This window comes from Podarcis erhardii, assembly GCF_964252035.2.
Source record: "Podarcis erhardii genome assembly, chromosome: 11".
In the NCBI taxonomy this organism is placed as follows: domain Eukaryota; kingdom Metazoa; phylum Chordata; class Lepidosauria; order Squamata; family Lacertidae; genus Podarcis; species Podarcis erhardii.
In genome coordinates, this window is record NC_138501.1 from 39,394,986 (window position 1) to 39,416,570 (window position 21,585).

The following is a 21,585-nucleotide window of genomic DNA, read 5'->3' on the forward strand; positions in this document are numbered from 1 at the left end:
AGCCACTTTTCCTGCACATATCTTTTCCCCAGGACGGCAGGAAAAGCTCTTGTTACTTCCAGTTAGTTAACGAAAACAAACGTTTGGCTTGGTTTCGCTCCAGGGAGCTTGCAAGGACATTGCAAGAGTCCCCTGAACTTTGAACCGCGCATGCAAGTGATAAACAGGCGGAGTATAAATATTAGAGAACTGCAGCTGCTAACTAGATAGCTAGATTTGTTTTCCTTGCATGGTGTAGCTGGAGAGAGCACAAGCGAAGTCGAGGAGCAGCCAAGCGAAGGGTGGGGCCCGGGTAAGTCTGTTGTTTCCTTGTCAAATTCGCTTTCCCGATTTCTGCAAAAGTCGTTTTTTGTCTTTTTGTGTGTTGAATCGGGAATCGGTTTTATATATATATTTGCGCGCGCAAAGCGATACTTTAGTCTACAAAGTGTGATTCCCCCAAGTTTGCCTCCTGAGAGGCTGAGTTGTCAGGCTTTGGTTATTTGTTTCCATAAAGGGGTTTTTGGAAAAGAATACAGTATATATATATTCTTCCAGAATGTATCGGGTTCAGAGCTGCCGGAACAGAGGGGGAAAAGGGGAAAATCAGTTAAAGCTTGACATTAACAGTGCAATCCTATGCATGGTTACTCAGAAGTAAGCACAGTCGAGTCCACTTTGCTCCCATGAAAGTGTTTACAGGATTGCAGTTTAAGAAGTCTACGCAATGGGCATCCCCTCTCGTGCAGCCTTACTCACAAGTAAATATGCATAGGATCAGGCTGTTGTGCGAGTCCCGTTGTTTCCAAACACACTGTAGTTTTAGTGGGGGTTGACATCAACTGGCTTTTACTCAGAGTAGACCCATTAAAACTAATGGTGACAGCTAACTTAGACCACACCCACTGGATTTAATAGACCAGAGTAAAAGTTAGTTGTATCTTTGAAATAAATACAAACGGGGAATGATTGCACACTTTGAATTTTGACATTTGTCTTAATTAAATTGAATATAGTAAACTTAAACAGCTGTGTGCTATAACTGCAGTGGTTCCCAAAGAAAGGGAAAGGCGAGGGGTGGGGTTGGAATCCTTAAAAACAAGAAGTGGGACAGATTTATTGGGAGTCTGTTTATTCTGCTGCTCTGGAAGAGCCAGGGGCAGGAGGCATGTTCTGTGATCGGTGGGGTTGTGGGTGGAGCATTCAACTTGTTTTCTTTTCTTTTCTGCCAAAGTCCTGCCATGTGGGTTGGCCTGGGACTTGCCCTGGCTCTCTGTCTCCTCCCAGGAGGAGGGACGGAGAGCCAGGGTACCAGCAGCCGTTGCAGAGAGGCTCCAGAATGGCGAATCGGGGAAGAAGATCCTATGCTGGATTCCAGGGGTACCGTCACGGTGGTAGCCCTTCTTCAGGCCAGCTGATTCTTGTGCCTGTTGCAGGCTTCTAGGTAAGGACAGCCTGTGTTTGCATCTGGATTTTTGTGGGGGAGATCAGATCTTGTTGTCAAAAATAAGAGGCATGTTTATACAGGACAGGGGTGGGATTTTCTCCTTATTTTCTTTCAGATTTATGGTGTCTCTACTTTTCCATGACTCCCAAAAGTGTTTCTGTTATAAAAGTTATTTTTGGCTCGCAAACTGAAATTTCTGGCTTCACTGCTTGGATTCTGTACTGCTGTTTGTAATAACAAAACTCCTCCTATAAGCTTCATTCTTCGCTTTTGGATTTCATCCAGAGCTTGGATGAAACAAAAGCAAACCAGAAAGTGCCCAAGCAACAGAGCACCACATGTTTCATAGGGATTATATAGTAGAGGTCATTAGTGCTTTCATGACTTCATAGTTCTCTTGCACTGTCCCATTATAAACTCCCCTTCAGGGGGACATCAAACCATTCCACTTCTCATATGTATTGTTTCTTTAGTAAATAAAATACAGCTGTTCAGATATTAGCAGTGTGAAAGTCCACAGTGCCCTGCATTCTTCAGATTGGGGTGAATGACCTCCAAAGCCTTATACTGTATGAGGGGGCGGTGGGAGACAGAACTGCTGATGCCTTGCAAAAGAGACCCAGATTGTTCAGGCTGTAGTGAGCAGGGAAAACCTGAGTTGCCAAATTAACTTCTGCTTTTCCAGTTTATTGTCCTCCAAGGGCATACAATTTGCAGCTTCTGTGACAGTTACAGAAAGGAGGAGGAAAATGACTGATCCATTTCCACATTATCTCCACTTTTAAAAAAGCAGCATATTGCACTAATTTCCAAGCATTAGTACAGTGCTTTTTGAGTAGGGGATGGATCAAAGGCTTTTTTGGCAGACATATGAAAAAGCTTTTAGAATGGCAATTGCTTTTGTTTTTACTTTTAACACAACGAATTAAACAGTAAAGCGATTTGCCAAGGATATATTTTAAAATCCTAAATTATTTGAGTAGGCAAGAACCACGTTTGTCCCATATGGCATTAAAATCTTCACATGCAATAATATTATTAATACCACTTGGCCAAATGTTCTGTTTTCTAATCACAACAAGCAAGCAAACTCCATTGCAAATCCCTCCAGAGCCACATACGGTATGTGGTAATTTGAAGTATCCATAAAAGGCTAGAAGATAGCAGACACGACTAATAATTTACAGTTATGTTGTTGCATGCTGATCACTTGTTTTATAAGTTGTCCAGAGACAAATAAATCCAGTAATAACAGTGGAAGTTTATAGATTCTGAGAAGCCACCATTTCATCTTAACAAACAATATAAACTGTCCTGAAGGAGGATAGTGCACTTAAAATATTCATTTTTCTCTCTGTGTGTCTCCTATTAGATTGGAAGATCTGCAACTGAAGCTTGAAAGTGATGGCTTGGTAAATGTTTCATTTATTGTGATCAATCACCAAGGACACCATTCCCAACTGAAGTATAACCATCTAAGAGAGAAGGTTTCGGAGCACATTCCTGTATACCAGCAGGATGCAAAACAACCTGATGTCTGGACTACACTAAGTGGAAAGAAGGATGACTTCCTCATCTATGACAGGTCTGTATATAAAGGAAAAGCTAAGAGATCTAAATGAACCTCATTGGGCAAGGTTTTCCATAGCACTGAGGAGAATAGGGCTGAGAAGCCCTGCTTCCCATCCATATCAACTTTATTTCCACCATAAATAGGATACTAGGTTGTAACCAACAGGCACATAGATAGCTGTATGTTAGGCAGAAGAGTTCTAGTAGCTTAGCTGTCCCTTTTTAATATATAGGTATGTGTATTGCTTTTGAAAATAAGGAAGCACATTCATTTATGTGAGTCCCCATCTGCAACCCAGACATGGGTTTATTGCCTCGGGACAAACATTGCTGCTCTTGAAGGTTTTTCTTGGCAGAGAGCTCCCTGTACTCTTAAAAGAGGCTTGAGAAGTAAGAGGGTGCCTGGAGGGAGCAGAAACATGCTCACAGGGAGAAAAAGTGTCACGATTTGCTGTTGTAAGAGCCCGTGCAAATGCCATTTCCACCCCTGCAACCTAGCTATATAGGACTAAGGCAGCTGTGAAATGCTTGCAGTAGATTTTTTATGGATTGTAACAGAACACAGGACATCTAGCACAACAGAAATTCATTTCTCATTTCCAAAAAGCTCCACGTAATGGGCGGTAATAAACTTAAGTTTTATTCCAAGTAGATGCATTGAAATTAATGAATATGACTAATAGTTGAATACAGTACCACCCCATGAATTTATTTCACATTGATATTAAAACCCAGGTAACTTTCTTTCTAGGTGTGGTCGTCTAGTGTATCATCTTGGTTTGCCTTACTCTTTTCTGAGTTTTCCGTATGTGGAAGAAGCCATTCAGATCACATACTGTGAATCCAAGTGTGGAAACTGCTCTTATCTGGTACTTTTTTTTTTTTTTTTACAATATTCTTTTCCCATTGTGTGTGCATTTAATTGAATAAACAGAAACCTAATCAAGCATGTTTTAGCTTATATTCTGAATGTGATTTTTGAAAATTGAAAGGTCCTTGGCTGCTATGGGCTTAATTTGTGGTGGGAACCTGCTATAATGCATACAGCTGAAGTACTCCCACACCGCTGGATTCTAACTTACATATTCCCTACTGCTGAACCATTGTGCAGGCACGTCTTGACAAACTTTGTACCGGAAAGCACTTTGTGGCTCCTTCTCTGGAGCTAAGTATGGGAGCCCTCCTGAAACCCATTTGGAAGCTCATTGGAAAGCCAGGATAACTGAATAAATAAATAAAACGAGTGGGTTGTAGCCAATGAAATCCTACTCACAGTAGACTCACTTAAATTCATGAACCTAATTTAGTCCTGTCCATTGACTTCAGTTTGTCTACTCATACTAGGGCTAGCATGGGGTACAACCCTTTGGCTCTACAGCCATCATGCAAATAGAAAGTCTCATCTTCTTAATGCCTCCCGCATGATACCAAAGAGCCAAAACCTGCATTTTCTTAACGAGTTTTGTGTTGATCGTAGTATTGTGAAATTTCACAAGTTGCTATGGAGGGAGAAAATTGTTAAATGCTTTACCACCATTCAATATAAGTGCATTAATGTTAAGGTTGTAATTTTACACAGCAGGTATATAAGAATCGGCTAATATTTTGCATATGTATTTAAAGAGCCACATACCGGTCTACCGAAACGGTGCATTTATGTTGTCTGCACTTTTTCCTTCCAGACACCAGAGATTGAAGAAATATGCAGGAACATTTCAAAAAAACCAGATGAAAAGCCAGAAGAGGCAGAACCTCCTCCCTCTCAGCACGACCAGTCACCTCCCCTTGGCCATCAAGGCCAGAAACCCCATCACCGTAGACATGGGCATCGGCATAACAACCGGCGCCATCAAAATAGAGGCGGTCAGGCAGGTAGTGAGGATGTTGTAGAAGCTGCCTCACAGCAACCAGCTGTGGAGGATCCCCCCCAGAGAAAGAGGCTTTGACGAAAGGGGAATGCTATTTGCCAGAGGCAGTTGAGCTGAAACTGGCAGGAGCTGACAAGGCCCACTACAGGTAACTGATGTTGACATTGTCGGCACTTGCTGTTTGAAGATCTAAATAGCATAGCCTCCTGACACTGTCGTGGTGAGCTCCCATCTTCCTGCAGGTGACGTGGGCAGCTGTTGGCAGAGAATGTCATTGAGTCTTGCCAGTGACGACTGCCAACGGCTGCTTGACAGCCAGCAGCAGCAGCAGGTGAGCTTGCAACTTCAGATGCCTGACAGTGAGTAGAAAGGGCAGAAAACTGAGCCCGAAAAACAAACTAAGCATCTTAAGACACTAAGGAAGAGTCCTCAATGTAGAATGCATTCATTCATAGTGCAGGCATTGGTATCATCAGATTTTTCCAAGTTGATTGGAAGCACTTATTGGCCAGAGCCAAAGATAGTTAAAATACATTGAGTGACTATTACATCGGTGAGCTTTCCATCTGGTACCGTTATGTGAATGTCTGAAAGAAGGCAACTTACGCAGCTTAGTCCATGAACCAATTAAGCCGGAGTACTTGAGTTTCATGTTTTGCAACTGTAGTTGAGTGCTATTGCTTAATTGGCTTTGTACTGAGTTGTTTGGGTAAGCTGATTTGCCTTTAAAAAAACAACAAGGAAATTCTCATAATGGTATAGATTTTTGTTTTTCAGTGCCCATTTAAAGTGTTTGCTACATTTAGTTACCTCATCTTTCTGGTTTCCTCTTCTACCATTCTGTTTGCATTTGTGAAGACAGAAGCATAAACTATAACCTAGGGGCTTCTGTTTGATGTATAGCAACCAAGAACAGGGGAGGAGAATAAAGATGTGTTAACTACTTAAAAACAACTCTGGGGGTTTTTTTTTTTGAAAACCAAGTAAATATATAAAAATGTGAATTTCCCCCCACTAAAACTTTAGAGCCACTTAATGATCAAACCTTATTGTAGAAGTTGATGTACTTTTAAAGTTTGTGTGTGATGGCTGATATTCCAAACAAAGGGATTTGCCAGAATTTCTAACACCCTAGTAATAGATTTTGGACAGGCACATTTAAGATCCTGTGGCAAGAAGATTAGAATAGACCATGAATCTTTTTGTGTTTTCGTGAAAATCTCACCAAAGCTAAGTATCACAGCTGTTTGGGGTGCAAGGTGAAGCTGTGATAGAAAGAAACATGGAACAGGGTCAAAAACACCTGTTGATCAGATTTAAGTCTTGAACAATCTATTTCATAGTTCCTGTTGGTTTGTCATTCTTGTACTGGTTTTGGTTACTTTTATAACAGATTAATGAAGCTTGTATGTTTCTCTTTAGCTAAATAGTATGTCTCATTGTTAACACCTTGTCTTTCTGAAATGAATTTTTGAGTGTTTGTGTGTGGAGGATTTAGGCATGAAAGAAAATGTTCAACACAGAAACTGCTTAGATGGTGCTTGCTATAGTTCATGATGGTTTCATAGGGAAAGTCACTGCCCTACAAACTTGAATTTTTTTTATGGTGAACACTTGTTAAGCATGAAAGTAGTTAGGAATATAACTGGAAAGCATGTTTTGTTGATGATGGATAAGAGAACTTTTAATAAACCAAAACAAGCAATTAACCTCTTGTGATTCTTGTCAGTTACACTTCCTAAACAGACAACTTGTGTTTTCATGTAATTCTCAAAACTGTCAACATTTGAAATGGACACCTTCACCTTTGCCAAGCCTCTGTTCCAAGTTTCTGATGGTATTACGGAGAACTTCAATTTCCTTATTCTTCTCTTCTTGAAGATGCTGAAGCTTCTGCAAAGATTAAAGCAAATGCTTTATTTCCCATTAGAACTTGGTTCCAAGATAGTGTATATAAACAAAGGTGTCATTGCTTTTGAAAAAAATCTACAAATACTTTTCAAAAGTTTGTATGTATTATATGACATCCAGGCACTGAGTCAGCTTGGTGGTCCCACTGGAAATTAGAGCACTTAATTAACTCCATAGTTTTTGCCTAAAACATAGCACAAACAATGAGGACGAGACCTTTGATAAGCACCTCCTGATGCTCAAAAGTTGCTACATTTCTTTTTGTACCCATCTTGCCACTTCTATTCTACAGCCAAAGGGATTTTAAAAGGTTCATTTAATAATTATCAGTCAATCAATCAATCAATTTCCTTTATTCGACCGATAGTCAGAGATAAAACACAATACAGAATTATAAACTAAAACATCATAGGGGTACATAAATAAGGTAATAATTAATAATTCTGCAAAGCCTGAAATTAAAAATACCACAACCAGGGTACATTAATTATTGCATATTTTTCAGTGTTACAGAAATGGATGGGAGTTGCAGACAATGTCACCCTGATGCATGTGTACACAGTGCTTACATGTCATTAAAAATGGGGGAGTGCATATAGATCAGGTCAGTCTTAAAAATGAACAGAGAAGCCATTTTAGATAGGGGATTTTCCCAATGGTTGGCACTCCTCAGAGGAATAGGAGAACTGGGCCCAATGAGTTACACTTTCAGAGATGTTAATATATAGGGATGAGGGCAAGACACAACATTTAAAGTCAAATCTCATTGTCAGAAATACTGTGCGCCATCCAAGTATTTAATGAAACCCAGACATTTAAGATATTAGAAAGTGCTGGAAAACATACCCTTCTGTAAATGTTTTGAGGCAGTGAAGTGGGATTTGGATAGGACTTGGGTATTTTGGTCTGAAGCTTTACCAATTCAGCATTGAACTGAAACAAAAACACATGTTAGTATGTTGATAATGGGGAAAAACCTATACAAATATTTCTACTTTAACTATTCTTGAGCCAGTGTGGTGTACTGGACTAGGATGGATGAACTCCAGGTTTAATCTCCACTTAGCCATGAAGCTCAGTGGGTTACCTTGGGCCAAGCACCCCCTTGGGCCTAATCTACCTAAGAGGGTTGTTTGGAAAACTCTACAGTTTTGTTCACCATAATGCAAGGAGGATACTGCAGCTACAAAAGGGTGACCAAAATGGAGAAACTTGCATGAGTAAAGGCTACTTGGAGCTATTCGACTGGGGTGGGGGGGCTTCCAAAGGGATAAGAGAGAGGTGCAAAAATTATGCATGGTGTTGAGAAGATTATTACACAGTGCATAGTTAAATTCTGGACGTTGTTACCATGAGAAATAGTAAAGGCTACCAACTTGGATGGCTTTAAAGGGAATTAAACTCATGGAGGATAAAGCCAGTAATGGATACTAACCAAGATGGCTGTACTACCTACGTATCAGAGATGGTGCATCTCAGCACCCCAGTTGCTAGGGTACAGGAGTGGGAGAGCATTGCTATACTCCAATCCCGCTTGTGGACATCCCATAGGCATGTGGTTGGCCCCTGTAGGATCAGAATGCTGGACTTTTGGTCTAATCCAGCCGGGTACTTCTTATGTTGTTAAATGTAATATAAATTTATTGGCTGGGTCATGCATGTTTTGAAGTTTATAATTAAATTCATAGGCAGCAGTGGGGAAATTTGCAACCATGTGACAAAAGAGGGTAAGGTAGATATTAAAACATTCAAAGTATGAGTACATTTTCAGTGCTGCTAGGAGCAAAACAAAAACAAAAACAAACAAACCACCTCAAAATATTTTTCTTGCTCCCACTGCTTTTTCAGAAGTATAACAAGGAAACAAAAATTATAAGCAACATAATTCTAATAACTCAATCTGAAACTCATCTATTTAGATTACATCTAATTAATTTCAGTGGAAATTATTCTCAGTTATGGCAGAATAAGAGCCTGCTATAAGGCTCTTATAATTTATCCAGTAAAACAAGCTAGGCTCTTCCTAAAAAGTTATACTTCCTATTCACAACTTACGACTTGTATTTGCATATACTTCTTTATAAAACAGACCCAACCTTTTATCTTCTGGCTTCTATCTTGAGTTTCTAGTGCATACTGTACCTCTATTTGCAATTTGATTATCTCATCCTGTTTTTCTTTTTCTTGTGCTCTGAGTTGTTTTGTTAATTCTAAAATCTCCATATCTTTTTTCTCTATTAGTAGTTTGTGCTCTTTCTCCATGTCTTCAACTTAAACAAAATTAAAATAATGTAAAAATTCATTATATTTAATCAAATGGCTTTAAAGTGATGAGAAGTGGTACGTTAGAAAATGTTACTCAAAACATTTGCAAGAAAAGCTGGGATAATAAATAAGAAACTTTTTAATTTTAGATACAAAAAATCAATCTGTAAACATTATTAAAAAAAACCCTCAGAGGAGCAGATTCTTCAAAGATGATGCTGGTTAATAAACAACAATTTTAGGGGATCCAGATAAGCTGGAATTTATCTACCATAGTTAATTCCCAGACTACTGTTCATTAGTGAAAAAGTACTGTGTAGTACCAAATATTTTGCTTTAAAGTGTGAGAAATCTCAGCATCACTCACATAGTGTACACAATTTATGCTTACATTTTTTATTCATGTCACAGTGCAGCTTCCATTGTTCAAGCTTGTGTTCCTCCTCCTTCTTTTCAATTTCTCTCATGAGTCTATCAACCATATTTTTATGTTCCTATAAATTGATTTAAGCAATCTTTTAAAACAAAACACCCAACAGCCAAATTCTCTAGTTAGTTTAAAATAACAATACAATTAAAATCACGAGACTATACAATGTAGCATAAAGCTTTCCAGCAGCAGAGATTATAAAACAATAAGCAACTGATCTGTCTAAACAGATTTCAGTTGCCACAAAATTCCCTGAATCCTCTTTTTGACATGTATTTGAACTACCAACACTCCTTTCGGAAATAACTTCGGAAGTAATGAATTCATTCAGAGGCCAGAGAATCCACTTATAGAACAGGAATAACACAGCCTTTCCCATCACCTAGTTTACAGTGACAATCCTTTAAAAAAACCAGTCCTTTTTAGCTCAATAAGTCTTACTTTAAGAGCACATAAGATCACAACTTTAGCGGCAACAACTGGATTTAAGTTAATTTAACCCCCAGATTATGGGGCCAATTCACACACCACAAAGCTTGTTTGCTTTCCCACTCCTTCTGGAAAAATAACTATACTTGCCCAACTACCAGTGCCTGTGGGATTGCAGAACAGGAGGAAGGCACACTATGGTCTCATTCACTATGGTTAATCCATCAACTGGCTAGAGGGCTGCTGGGAGATTGTTGGTTGGACTTGTACCTCCCAGGAATATCATGCCAAGGTGAAGACCTGCCTGGACCTATCCACTGGTCAAAGAGGAGTAGTCAAACAGGAGTTTACTCTGGGCTCTCAGCTGGAAAAACACTTGATTCCAACTACCAGTTGCCTTCAGATTGCAGAAGTGAAGGAATCATAACAGCCTGAGAAAATGAGGCTGTTGGATCAGTTGCAGCACCTCTATCCAAGCAAGATCACCAGCAAGGGAAGATCTATGGGATAACGAGCCTCATTTAACCAGCATTCTTAAGTATAATTAATGCACAAAGGTGTTAATACCATAAAGTAAGTTGTCCCACCAGGCTTAGCTATGTCACTTCCCCTTGGGAAGAATATTGGTAACCAAGCCTTTGTTACCACCCAGTCTACCTGTGAACTTGATGTGTGAGGAAGTCTGAGGTGGTTGCTCCACTTCAGCTGCATGGCTTTCACAAGCCTCTCTTGTGTTCCTTTACCAACCGTTTGGGAACTTCTACCATTTTGTAACTAAGCCATGTTTTACTGCCTGTGCAACTTTTCTGACTGATTGCAGCCTTACTCCAGTTGTCAGTGGAACAAAATTACTTTGGCTGAACTTGTTTGCAGCTTACAACTTTAAATGAAACTTGAAAAAAGACTTATAAAATGTAAAACTGCTATATGCCACATCAGACTACTAGATGGACTTCTTGGTCAGGTGCCTTTCCAAGCCCTTTTAATAGGGGATGAACCTGGGTTTGCATTCAAAGCATACCATGTGACTGTGACTGTGGTCCTTCCTTTCCAAAACGAAGGAGATTACACACTTGCAATTTATTGTTGCTATGCAGGATTATACATATTGAAACGGTTGTGACTTCCACCATGATTGTATAATGCCACGCGAAATGAAGCAATTAATATACTACCCTGCTCTTTTGGATAGATACATGGGTTTGTTTGTGATGTCAGAAGATGAGCCAGAAACAAATTAAGACCAAGTATTTGAAACCAACACTCTAATCTGATTATTGTCAAGTAGTTCATAACAATGAAGATGACAATGCCGATATAAGGGGGGGGGGGGAATCAAAATGAGAAATTGTCAAACAACAACTCCTCTCTGGAAAGTAGGCTGATTCGCCATACAGTCTTCCATAGAAAGAAACCTAAGGTTTTGAAGATAGATGCTCTCACCTGTTCATGGGATTTTAGTTTCTCTTCTAAATTATGAGCTGTGTTCTTCAGTCTCTCACTTTCATCTGTGTAAGGGAATTATTGACAGTCAGACTGGAAGAGAAATTTTGTACAGGTTCTGTACGAAGAAAGAAAGAAAGAAAGAAAGAAAGAAAGAAAGAAAGAAAGAAAGAAAGAAGTGTATATGGACTGAATAACAGCCCTTGACATTTTGAATGCTCGCTAGAGTGTATATGTATGGGGCTTTTAAAAAGTTAAGATAACTTCCCCTTCTTATTCTATTGTTGGATAATCATTTTAGGAATTTTGTATGGTATATATATATTCTTTTTTCTTTGGCTTTTTATTGATTTTACCTGTTTGCACTTTATCTTGTTAAGTCGCTTTGAAACTTTCTTTGATATAAAGCAACTAACAGACTGAATAACTAAATAAATGTCTATGCAAGTAAGCAAAAGAGGTAAGAAGTGAGAGAGTCAGGAACTTTATGAACACCTTGTCATTTTCCAGACCTATGCACTCACCAGCATTGTGCTGGATTATCGCCCCAACCACCCAGGTGACTATGCCAGCAAAAAAATGGATAAAGACATGGAAATAACCTTGTGCAACATCTGCCAATGACGCACAAGCAGAGGTTTTCAACCAAAGCAGAATCCTATGCCAGACACACAAGACTGAGCTGTATGCAACTTGTATTGAAGAAGTTTAACAGAGATGCCTAAATACAACTACTTTTGCTGATGCATATGTATATGCATACTGTAGTCAACCCTTGTTGGAAGCTCTATTCCAAATACTGTGTCCACACAAGAGCAGTCTCTAAGTACATTAAGAACAACATCAACACTGCAGCTAGCTTTTTTTTACCTCTCAAATTATACTGGTTTTCTATATTTTGTTGGAGTCCTTTAATCACATTTTGGAGTGTAGCACATTCTTTTAAAAAGAAAAAAAAAGAGAAATTGGTACACTTGAATTACTACAAAAATTTAATAATTATTAAACTGCATCATAACATTCAAAGTTATCTTAAGGTAAAGGTAAAGGTAAAGGTAAAGGTACCCCTGACCATTAGGTCCAGTCGTGGACGACTCTGGGGTTGCGGCGCTCATCTTGGTACCTATTTATCTACTTGTACTGGTATGCTTTCAAACTGCTAGGTGGGCAGGAGCTGGAACCGAACAACAGGAGCTCACCCCGTTGCGGGGATTCAAACCACTGACCTTCCGATCGGCAAGCCCTAGGCTCAGTGGTTTAGACCACAGCGCCACCCACAAAGTTATCTTAGTCATCAGCAATAAATACTTCCTTGTTCTGGTGTAATGAAGAAAAAATATACATGATGCTGTCTTTCTAAATCATGCATCTTCTTTGTAGACATCATTGAAATTTTACAAGTTTGCCCGCTATTTCAGCAAAATAATTGCATTTAAAGAGGTGTTCTCAAGTTTCATAGGGCTTCTTGCAGTTTCAAGAAGTGAACACAAGATGGACCTCTGGCATCCCCATATCGTTCATGGCTTCTATACTTATAAAAATACAAAGCACTGCTTTATATTGAAATGTATGTACAGAGGAACATCTCCACGTAGCATTATAGACTCATTCTCTTTCCTTTCCCTTACTTGCCACGTAACAACGTATGCGACAACTCATATTAAAGTGATATCTTTTCTGTACCTCATAGGAAAAGCTCCAGTGGCCTTGCTCTTCCTAATCCCACCCCCTGCAAAATTGTCTAGATGAGAACAGCCAATGCCTTTGCACCTGTTCTAATTTCCAAACCATCTCCCAGATGGAACATATTGGAAAAACACACCTTGGAGATTATTAACTGATATTGATTCCTTGTTTTGACTTTTTTATTTTAAAAAAGAGCACCCCATTGCAGGGGTGCCAACTGCCCTTCAGGATTGTGGGTGCTTGCCTCCGCAATGCAGATGTGTCACATCCTGAGCGTAGTGCGTGTGATGTCACACGCACTATGTGCAGACATGTGCGTGTGACATTACATGTCCGCATTGCAGTAGCTGGTGGCAGCGGCTCCTCTTCCTCCTCCTCTCCGCAGCCAGCGAGGCACCCTTTTCCAGGAGGAGGGACTCAGACACAGAGACAGACAGAGAGACCCCGCCTCAGCATCCCAGAACCCCTCCACCTGCTGGCTTTTCTCATTGACTTTGTGGGTGCCCGGCCCCCACAATTATGGCTGATGTAGTGCACACATGCATTACATTTAAAACATTCGGCCTTCATTGCTATTGTTTTATTAACACAGAGACTTAATGGATAATAAATTTTAGTTGATTTTTAAAAAGATAAATAAATCATGTGATAGCATTACTTTAGGAAGACTATCCAGCACTTTTCACCATCAAAGTCATCTTGCTAATGTCTGCTTGGTCCCAGCTCCTGCCAACCTAGCAGTTCGAAAGCACGTCAAAGTGCAAGTAGATAAATAGGTACTGCTTCAGTGGGAAGGTAAACGGCATTTCCGTGCGCTGTTCTGGTTTCGCCAGAAGCGGCTTAGTCATGCTGGCCACATGACCCGGAAAAACATTGGCTCCCTCGGCCAGTAAAGTGAGATGAGCACCGCAACCCCAGAGTTATTCGTGACTGGACTTAACTGTCAGGGGTCCTTTGCCTTTATTGGTTTTTTATTTTTTCCATAACAATACAAGTAGCAAAAACAATAAAGTCAAAGGAAAACATGTCAGCATAGCATGCCAATTCACAATACCATATTGCAAAATAAGGCACATATATTGGTCTTAAATCTGGAATGCATCAAATGTAGTGCAACCAAGTCAGGAAGCACTGTTCCATAATCAGATACCTATCTTATGTTAATATCCTATTGCAAACTTTTAATATTGTTTAAAATGCTAGCTAGCCCTGGAACAAGGGCAGGCAAAGCCAAGGCAGAATTTGGAGACTCATGGGCAAAGCTGGGGGATCAAGTGTATAATGGACAGAGCTTTTTGAAATATGGAGCTTATTACCTAGGGACTCCTCAGACCTACAGCAGCCCTAATTTATGGAGAAGATTCCATTAATATCTGCATTGCTTGCTTCCATCACATTATTAATTGGAGGACTCCAGTGAGTTGCTAGTCCCTGTCTAAACCAGGAATGTAAAAAACCAGGCCTTAATACTGTAAGTCAAAAGCTGTCATTGTGTTTTTATATCATGCCCTTTCTTCGCAAGAAAAGCCTTTGTATTAGCAGAAGTTGGAATGGTTGGTCAAATATATCATTTGCCCTGTCAAAATATCTATGATTAAAGGCAGTTTCCCCCCAGTCTGCTGTAGCATTTGAAGCATGCCTCATAGGCTGTAAATTGTTCCATGCCCTCCCCCACGTGACAGTCCTTCTCAGCTCATCTGCAGATTTGCAGATCACTAAGATCAGACACACCGAAAGAACATTCATTTTACAAAAGCTATAATCCAGACATAGCCCTTCACAGAAAAATATAATCAATTTTAAGCATTCAGCCTAAAATGCTTCACACTTTTAGTACGTTTTGTATTGTGAAATGAATTCTTGCAGTAAAGACAGGCAACCTATTATTCTTGTGATATATTACACAAACTGCTTTCAATAGAAAAGAGGCTTTATTCTTAGAAGAAACATCTCCACAACTACTAAGTTACAGTTTTACTTCTATAGACTTTTTTTTTACCTACCATAGTATATAAATTAATTTTCACCTTTGTTAATATTAAAACTTCCTAGTGTTTTACCTAAGTATGCTAATAGACCTGGACAGCACTCAGTTTTCATATATCCAGATATGTGGAATCAGTTTTCTTTTTTTTTTTTTTTTAATAAATATTTATTAAGGTTTTTAAATATAAAACATAATAAACAATCTTACTTCTTTCACAACAATTTCATCACTTCTTTGGGCTCCCTCACGTCTCCCGCTCCCATTTACATCGTTAAAAAATTTTTTCCAAACAAATTATCAACTTGTTTACAATCTCATGTCCACTCACACATATAATCTAGCGCTTCTTCCAAAAAGTTTTATATTTTCTTTAGTCTCACTTATCATCAAATTTAAATCTAGTTTAGTGGTGACCAGTTTTTTATAATCTAGCATCCTTCTTAACATTCAACCAAATTACAATGTTTTTGTAAATACATCTTGAATTTCTCCCAGTCCTCCTCCAACTTCTCTTCTCCCAGATCACGGATTCTGCCGGTCATCTCGGCCAGTTGCATATAGTCCATCAGCTGCATCTGCCACTCTTCCAGTGTGGGTAGATCTTGAGTTTTCCAGTTTTTTGCGATGAGAATCCTTGCTGCCGTTGTTGCATACATGAAAAATGTTCGATCCTTCTTTAACACCTTCTGGCCGACAATGCCCAGAAGAAAGGCCTCTGGTTTCTTTGTGAAGGTATACTTAAATACCTTTTTCAGCTCATTATATATCATTTCCCAGAAGACCTTCACCTTAGGGCATGTCCACCAGAGGTGAAAGAATGTTCCTTCATTTTCTTTACATTTCCAACATTTATTATCAGACGAATGGTATATTTTGGCAAGTTTAACTGGGGTCATGTACCATCTATATATCATTTTCATAACATTTTCCTTCAGAGCATTACATGCGGTGAAGTTCAGCCCAGTGGTCCACAACCTTTCCCAGTCCTCAAACATAATGTTATGCCCAATGTCCTGTGCCCATTTTATCATAGCCGATTTAACCATTTCGTCTTGTGTATTCCACTTTAGCAGCAAGTTATACATTCTAGATAATACCTTGGTCTTTGGTTCTAACAATTCTGTTTCTAACTTCGATTTCTCCACCTGGAACCCTAACTTTTTGTCATTTTTAAAAACTTCTTTAATCTGAGCATAATGTAACCAGTCTCGCACCTTATCCTTCATTTTCTCCAAACTCTGCAATTTCCAATTGTCTCCATCTTTTTCTAATATTTCCCAATATTTTGGCCATTTGGCCTCCATATTGGGTCTTTTTCGGGCCTTGGCTTCCAGAGGTGAAAGCCACCTTGGAGTTTTATTTTCCAATAAGTCTTTATATTTTGTCCAGACATTAAACACTGCTTTCCTGACAATATGGTTCTTAAAGGCCTTATTGATCTTAACTTTGTCATACCATAAATATGCATGCCAACCAAAAGCATTGTTAAAACCTTCCAGATCCAACACGTCAGTGTCTTCGAGAAGTAGCCAGTCTTTTAGCCAGCAAAAAGCTGCGGCTTCATAGTACAACTTTAAGTCTGGCAGGGCAAAGCCCCCTCTTTCTTTCGCATCTGTTAATATCTTAAACTTAATTCTGGGCTTTTTGCCCTGCCAGACAAATCTAGATATATCTTTCTGCCACTTCCGGAAGCACTCCGTTTTGTCCACAATCTGTAATGTTTGAAACAAAAACAGCATTTTTGGCAATACATTCATCTTAATAGCAGCAATTCGGCCTAACAAAGAAAGCTTCAATTTTGTCCAACTATCCAAGTCTCTCTTAATTTCAGACCAACATTTTTCATAGTTATCCTTGAATAGACTCAGGTTTTTTGCTGTTATGTTTACCCCTAGGTACTTTACCTTTTTAACCATAGTTAATTCTGTTTCTCTCTGAAACCGTTCTGACTCTATATCTGTCAAGTTTTTTCCCAACACTTTGGTTTTCTGTTTGTTTAATTTAAATCCCGCCACCCGACCAAAGTCCTGTATCAATTGTAATACTCTTTTCGTACTAGATTCTGGCTCCTGCAGGGTCAAAACTAGGTCATCTGCAAAAGCTTTAAGTTTGTATTGTTTCGCTCCGACCTATTTTTCTTCCTAGCATACAACCTGTTGCAGATACCAACATGATACCTGCACAGCACTTTAAAGAGTCTCATTTGAGTGCCAGCTGCCTCAGACCCTCCAGGTGTCCGCATTTTCCAGGGACCTCCCTGATTTAGATAAGCCATCCTGGTTTCTGATTTGATCCCGGAATGTCCCACTTTTCCTTAGGATGTCCCTATTTTCATTGGAGAAATATTGGAGGGTATAGAATTATCCAACACCTGAGCCATCTGAAGGCAATCTTGTATAGGGAAGGTTTTTTTTTTAATGTTTAATGTTTTATTATGTTTTTATATATGTTGGAAGCTCCCAGAGTGCCTGGGGGAATCAAGTAAGATGTGTGGGGTATAAATAGTAAAATGAGCATTATGGAATGGGACGTCCCTATTTTCATTGGAGAAATGTTGGAGGTTATGCTGTGTTCTCCAGATGCAGACTCACGGCATTATCATCAGCCACATCTTCTGCCTACCCCCTTTCTTTACTGTCTAACCCGATGATGTGTTCTGGAGAGCTTGGTTATCTTAATACAGTTAATACAGCTTAATACAGCAATGTGGAGGCTAACAAATTTATTATGCAATAAACTTTAATGGGCACAAGTCCACCTCATCAAATCTGTGGTTATAAAAACAGTGCCAAGGAATGCTTACCTTCTTTAGCTGATTCTTCCTTCATTTGGCTTGCTGTCAGTAACTTGTTTGTTTCATCTAACTGAAGACTAAGAATATTATTTTTTCCATGAAGCCCTGATATTTTCTGTAAGAAAAGATGAGAATTCAAAATTTAACAAATTGTTTAACATTACCTTCCCATCTTTACGGTCGCTCTAAGGCCTGGGCAATAAAGTCTAGCCATGTGCTGTTTAGGCAACAATTAATTAGAGACCTGAGAGCATTAACCACAAAAAGTTAACCACAGAGCAATTATGGAAAGGTTTCATAGAGGACATACAGCTGTGTTTTGGGTGATGTCTGAATTCATCTGCTGACTTTTGTACTTTACTCTTTTTTTAAGCTGTTTTTCATTTTGCAATTATTTATTGTTTTATTTATTTATTTCATTTATAAATCACTTCCCATGAGGCACCCTAAAGCGATTCACAATATGTATATGTATATGTGTGGTGTGGTGTGTGTGTATAACAACTGCATATATAAAGCAATTAAACACACACACATATACAGTGCTTTTTTCTAAAAAAATGTTTAGGGATACTCTCATTTTGACTCAAGAAAATCACCATTTTATAGTTCAAATCAGGAAAAATAAATATCGTAAATGGACAAAAGTACAAAGATTCATAAAATGTTTAGGGGTATGCGTACCCCTGCGTTCCCCCAGAAAAAAAGCACTCTGTGTGTGTGTGTGTGTGTGTACACATTGGCATAACAATTAAAGGATCTATACTCTTCTTACCTTTTCTATATTTAAAAAGCCCTCTAAAAGTGCATCAAGATTCACGACACTGATTTTCTTCATGACTGCTTAGCTGCACAATTGCCCAGCTGTCTCCTGTGTAATATACAGTGTATTTAAAGAGAAGAAAACAACAACAGATAGCAAAAACTTCTGAGCAAACATTTACTGGATTGCATTTGCTCCATTGTAAGCCCTTCCCAGCTATGAACTCACTGGATGGCACAAGAACATAGGAAGCTGTCTTAGATCAAGTCAGACCATTGGTCCACCTATCTCAGTAATGTTTACTGACTAGTTTACTGACTAGGGAGGGACATTGACAGCTCTGCCTGGAGAGGTCTGGGAAATTGAACCCGGGGCTTCTGCATGCAAAGCAGATGTACTACTGAGCTACGTTCCCTCCCTTGACAAATCACACTATTTTATATCAACCGTTTCATACAACAGAGATCGGGAATCTCAGGTTCGGGGGGCAAATGGGGCTATTCAGGCTTCTCTGTTTGGCCCTTGGAACTCTCCCTAGCCCAACTCTTCACTGGCCCTTCTTTACAAGCTGCTTAAGTGCTTTTGCCTGAACTCTGATAATGCTTCTTGCTTGCCTGGCTAGAGGCTAGAGAGGGGTGTTTGAGTGCACGGAAACTAGCCTGTACAAAGGGAAAATTTATATTAAATGTTCTGCCCTCTTAACCAGCTCATGACTGACATGTGGCCCTCTGAAAGTTGCCTAGATGTGAGTTCAGCCTCCACAATGAAGAAGATTCTCCACTCCATTAATACAAAAATAACGATGTGCCCTAGTTAAAAAATAAGTGATTGCTTCATGATGATTTGAGAGAAGATATGATAGCCCTCTTCCAATATCTAAAGAGCTGTCACATGGAAGATAGAGCAAGCTTGTTTTCTCCTACTCTGGAGGGTAGGACTCAAACCAGTGGCTTCAGGTTACAAGAAAGGAGATTCCAACCAAACATCAGGAAGAACTATCTATCAGGAAGAACGGAGGGAAGGGAACAAACAGCTCCTCAAGTTTATCTCTGAGTGAGGTTGTTAGGATGCCGCAGAAGTTGATTCCCCAACTCCGGGAAATGTGTTTACTTATTAACATTTTCCTGCACCTTATAAATTATGCTCAGAGAGGCCAGAAGTACTTAATAGCCCCTTTATAACATGGTGACCCTGTAAAATGGTGGGGGCTGCCTTCCGGGGTCCCTAAACTCTGCTAAGCCCAGTGTGATTCAGAGCGCCCCCCCCCACAATGACCATTGATTCCCAGTTCAACCACAGGGTAAGGTTGATTTGATTCCCTGCCCCTTTTCTGGATGCAGATCTCCACTCCCTGCTTCTTGCCTGGCAAGGTGTGTGTGTGTGTGTGTGTGTGTGTGCCATTTTGTAGTTCACCTCAGGTAATAAAAAGGCCTTGGGCCAGTCACGACAGCAGGGTTTTCTGGAGTATGAAAAGTATAAAGTGCTATAATCTATAGTAGCATCCAGCTTTCATGGCCACAAATAAGCTTTATACACCGCAACAAGTGTATTAGTTTTTACGGGAACCAGCAAACTGTGTTTCTTTTGCAGAATCTTGTTATTCACTATTATATTTTTCTACATGGCATTGCAGTTTACAAAACACCCTGTAATTCTCGTCTCACTTAAATGCCTTGTTATCTTCATGGCGGCAGCAAACACTTCAACACCAGCCAAAGCTGCCCCAAGGGAAGCCAAAGATATTCCCTGCCAGGCTGATTGCTAGCATTTGTAGATTTTCTTCTTGAAATTTTTGTCTAGATGCGTAAGGCATTTCTTTCTGGAACGAACTATCCCTCCAGAGCAACAGCAAGGTTACTCAAAATCCTAAACCAAATAAGCAAAACATTCCTCACTGGTCAATCACTAGGAATGCCAGTTCATCCTCCCACTAAAAGCATGGCTCAGTTTAACCAAGGAACAATAAGATGGATGCATTATTTTTATGAGAAAGGACCATCATGCATTGTGAGTGAGGCTGACAAATTTTGAACTGGTTCTTTTAGAAGCAGGTTGTTTGGACTTGCTTGTGGCAATGAGCTGGTGATCATGTTTAGCCATAGTCAGCCAGAAAGTTCACTGGGTGACCTTAGCCTAATCCCTATTTTCTTAACCTACCTCACAAAATTGTGAGGTAAGAACCATGTAAGAACTTGAGTTGTTGGTTTTTTTTGAGGAAAGGTAGTAGCTACATAAAAAAGAAAGGAAGAAATGGATGCTTTACCACCACCTTATTTCTATATATTGAAAGTATCTTAAAAGGCAGAAAAGCATGCTGGCCTGGTGTTTTCCTGCTCAGCTGGCAATATTCAAAAGGATACACACATTCAGAATACATTTCGGAGTCAGTGAATGTGTTAGTATTGAGTGACAAATTGTATAGGGAACAGGGAGGAAATGCATTGACTGAGGACTCAGAGACACAAGTTTGAGGGGAGGTTGGTGTTTGGGCCATGAGGAACTTCGGCATCCTGAAGTGACTTGTCGGAAATAGGAAGCAGAGTTGGCTCGAAAACTAGGGCAAAACTAAGCCGCTACCTATATTTATTATTATTATTTTTTCTGAGACAGGTTCCCCTTTACAAAGAGAATTCCCACAAAACTGCTTCTGAGAACGTTTCCCTCAGAGTGACAGTTGCTTGCCTCTCAACAGAAAACCCACATAGCTTGCTGCCCAGAAAAGGCGGGAAAAATCTCTGCCTCAGGAACCAACGGGTGGAGCATACCACTCATGGCTTAAATAGAACGAGAGGGGCGTTTCCCCTGTGCTAGCCTGATAATAGGTTCATCCACACATTCCAAGTGGTTGGGAAAGGAATATGGACACCCCCCGCCCGGGTTTTGAGCTGCGCCCGAAAGAAACTTTTCTAGAAGAGAGCTGCCTGCGCACCATACATTTAAAGCACATACTGTTCCTAAGAATTCTGGGAACTGTAGTTTGTCCCTCATAGAGCTATAGTTCCCAGCACCCA

The 21,585-nt window shown here is 39.7% G+C and overlaps 2 protein-coding genes across 9 annotated transcripts; one reads left to right on the top strand and one right to left on the bottom strand.

The window, feature by feature from the left end:
- Window positions 1–138: 138 nt before the first annotated feature.
- SELENOP (selenoprotein P) lies at window positions 139–6,575 on the top strand. The gene is made up of 5 exons (XM_081881675.1): window positions 139–292; window positions 1,214–1,423; window positions 2,799–3,011; window positions 3,750–3,867; window positions 4,681–6,575. Exons 2-5 carry the CDS (start codon window positions 1,221–1,223, stop codon window positions 4,942–4,944), a joined length of 798 nt encoding a protein of 265 aa, XP_081737801.1. The 5' UTR covers window positions 139–292; window positions 1,214–1,220; the 3' UTR covers window positions 4,945–6,575.
- CCDC152 (coiled-coil domain containing 152) lies at window positions 6,524–21,476 on the bottom strand. 8 transcript variants are annotated; one of them, XM_081881692.1, is made up of 9 exons: window positions 21,340–21,476; window positions 18,587–18,682; window positions 17,821–17,926; window positions 12,215–12,283; window positions 11,345–11,409; window positions 9,434–9,536; window positions 8,920–9,047; window positions 7,624–7,710; window positions 6,524–6,759 (listed from the first exon to the last, which is right to left on the bottom strand). In XM_081881692.1, the coding sequence occupies exons 2-9, from the start codon at window positions 18,647–18,649 to the stop codon at window positions 6,646–6,648; spliced, it is 735 nt and encodes a 244-aa protein (XP_081737818.1). In that variant the 5' UTR covers window positions 18,650–18,682; window positions 21,340–21,476; the 3' UTR covers window positions 6,524–6,645. The 8 variants fall into 8 exon arrangements, with proteins under 8 accessions (XP_081737818.1, XP_081737816.1, XP_081737815.1 ...); XM_081881690.1 differs by having other exon boundaries at window positions 21,276–21,411; XM_081881689.1 differs by lacking the exon at window positions 21,340–21,476 and adding an exon at window positions 21,152–21,289.
- Between the last annotated feature and the right edge of the window lie 109 nt (window positions 21,477–21,585).

Coding starts and splice junctions, on each gene's coding strand:
- CCDC152 (XM_081881692.1), bottom strand. CDS start 18,649: ATGAAGAAAATCAGTGTCGTGAATCTTGATGCACTTTTAGAGGGCTTT. Junction 11,410..12,214: donor AAACCAGTATAATTTGAGAG/GTAAAAAAAAGC, acceptor TCCCTTACACAG/ATGAAAGTGAGAGACTGAAG. Junction 7,711..8,919: donor TAATCAAATTGCAAATAGAG/GTACAGTATGCA, acceptor TTTTTGTTTCAG/TTCAATGCTGAATTGGTAAA.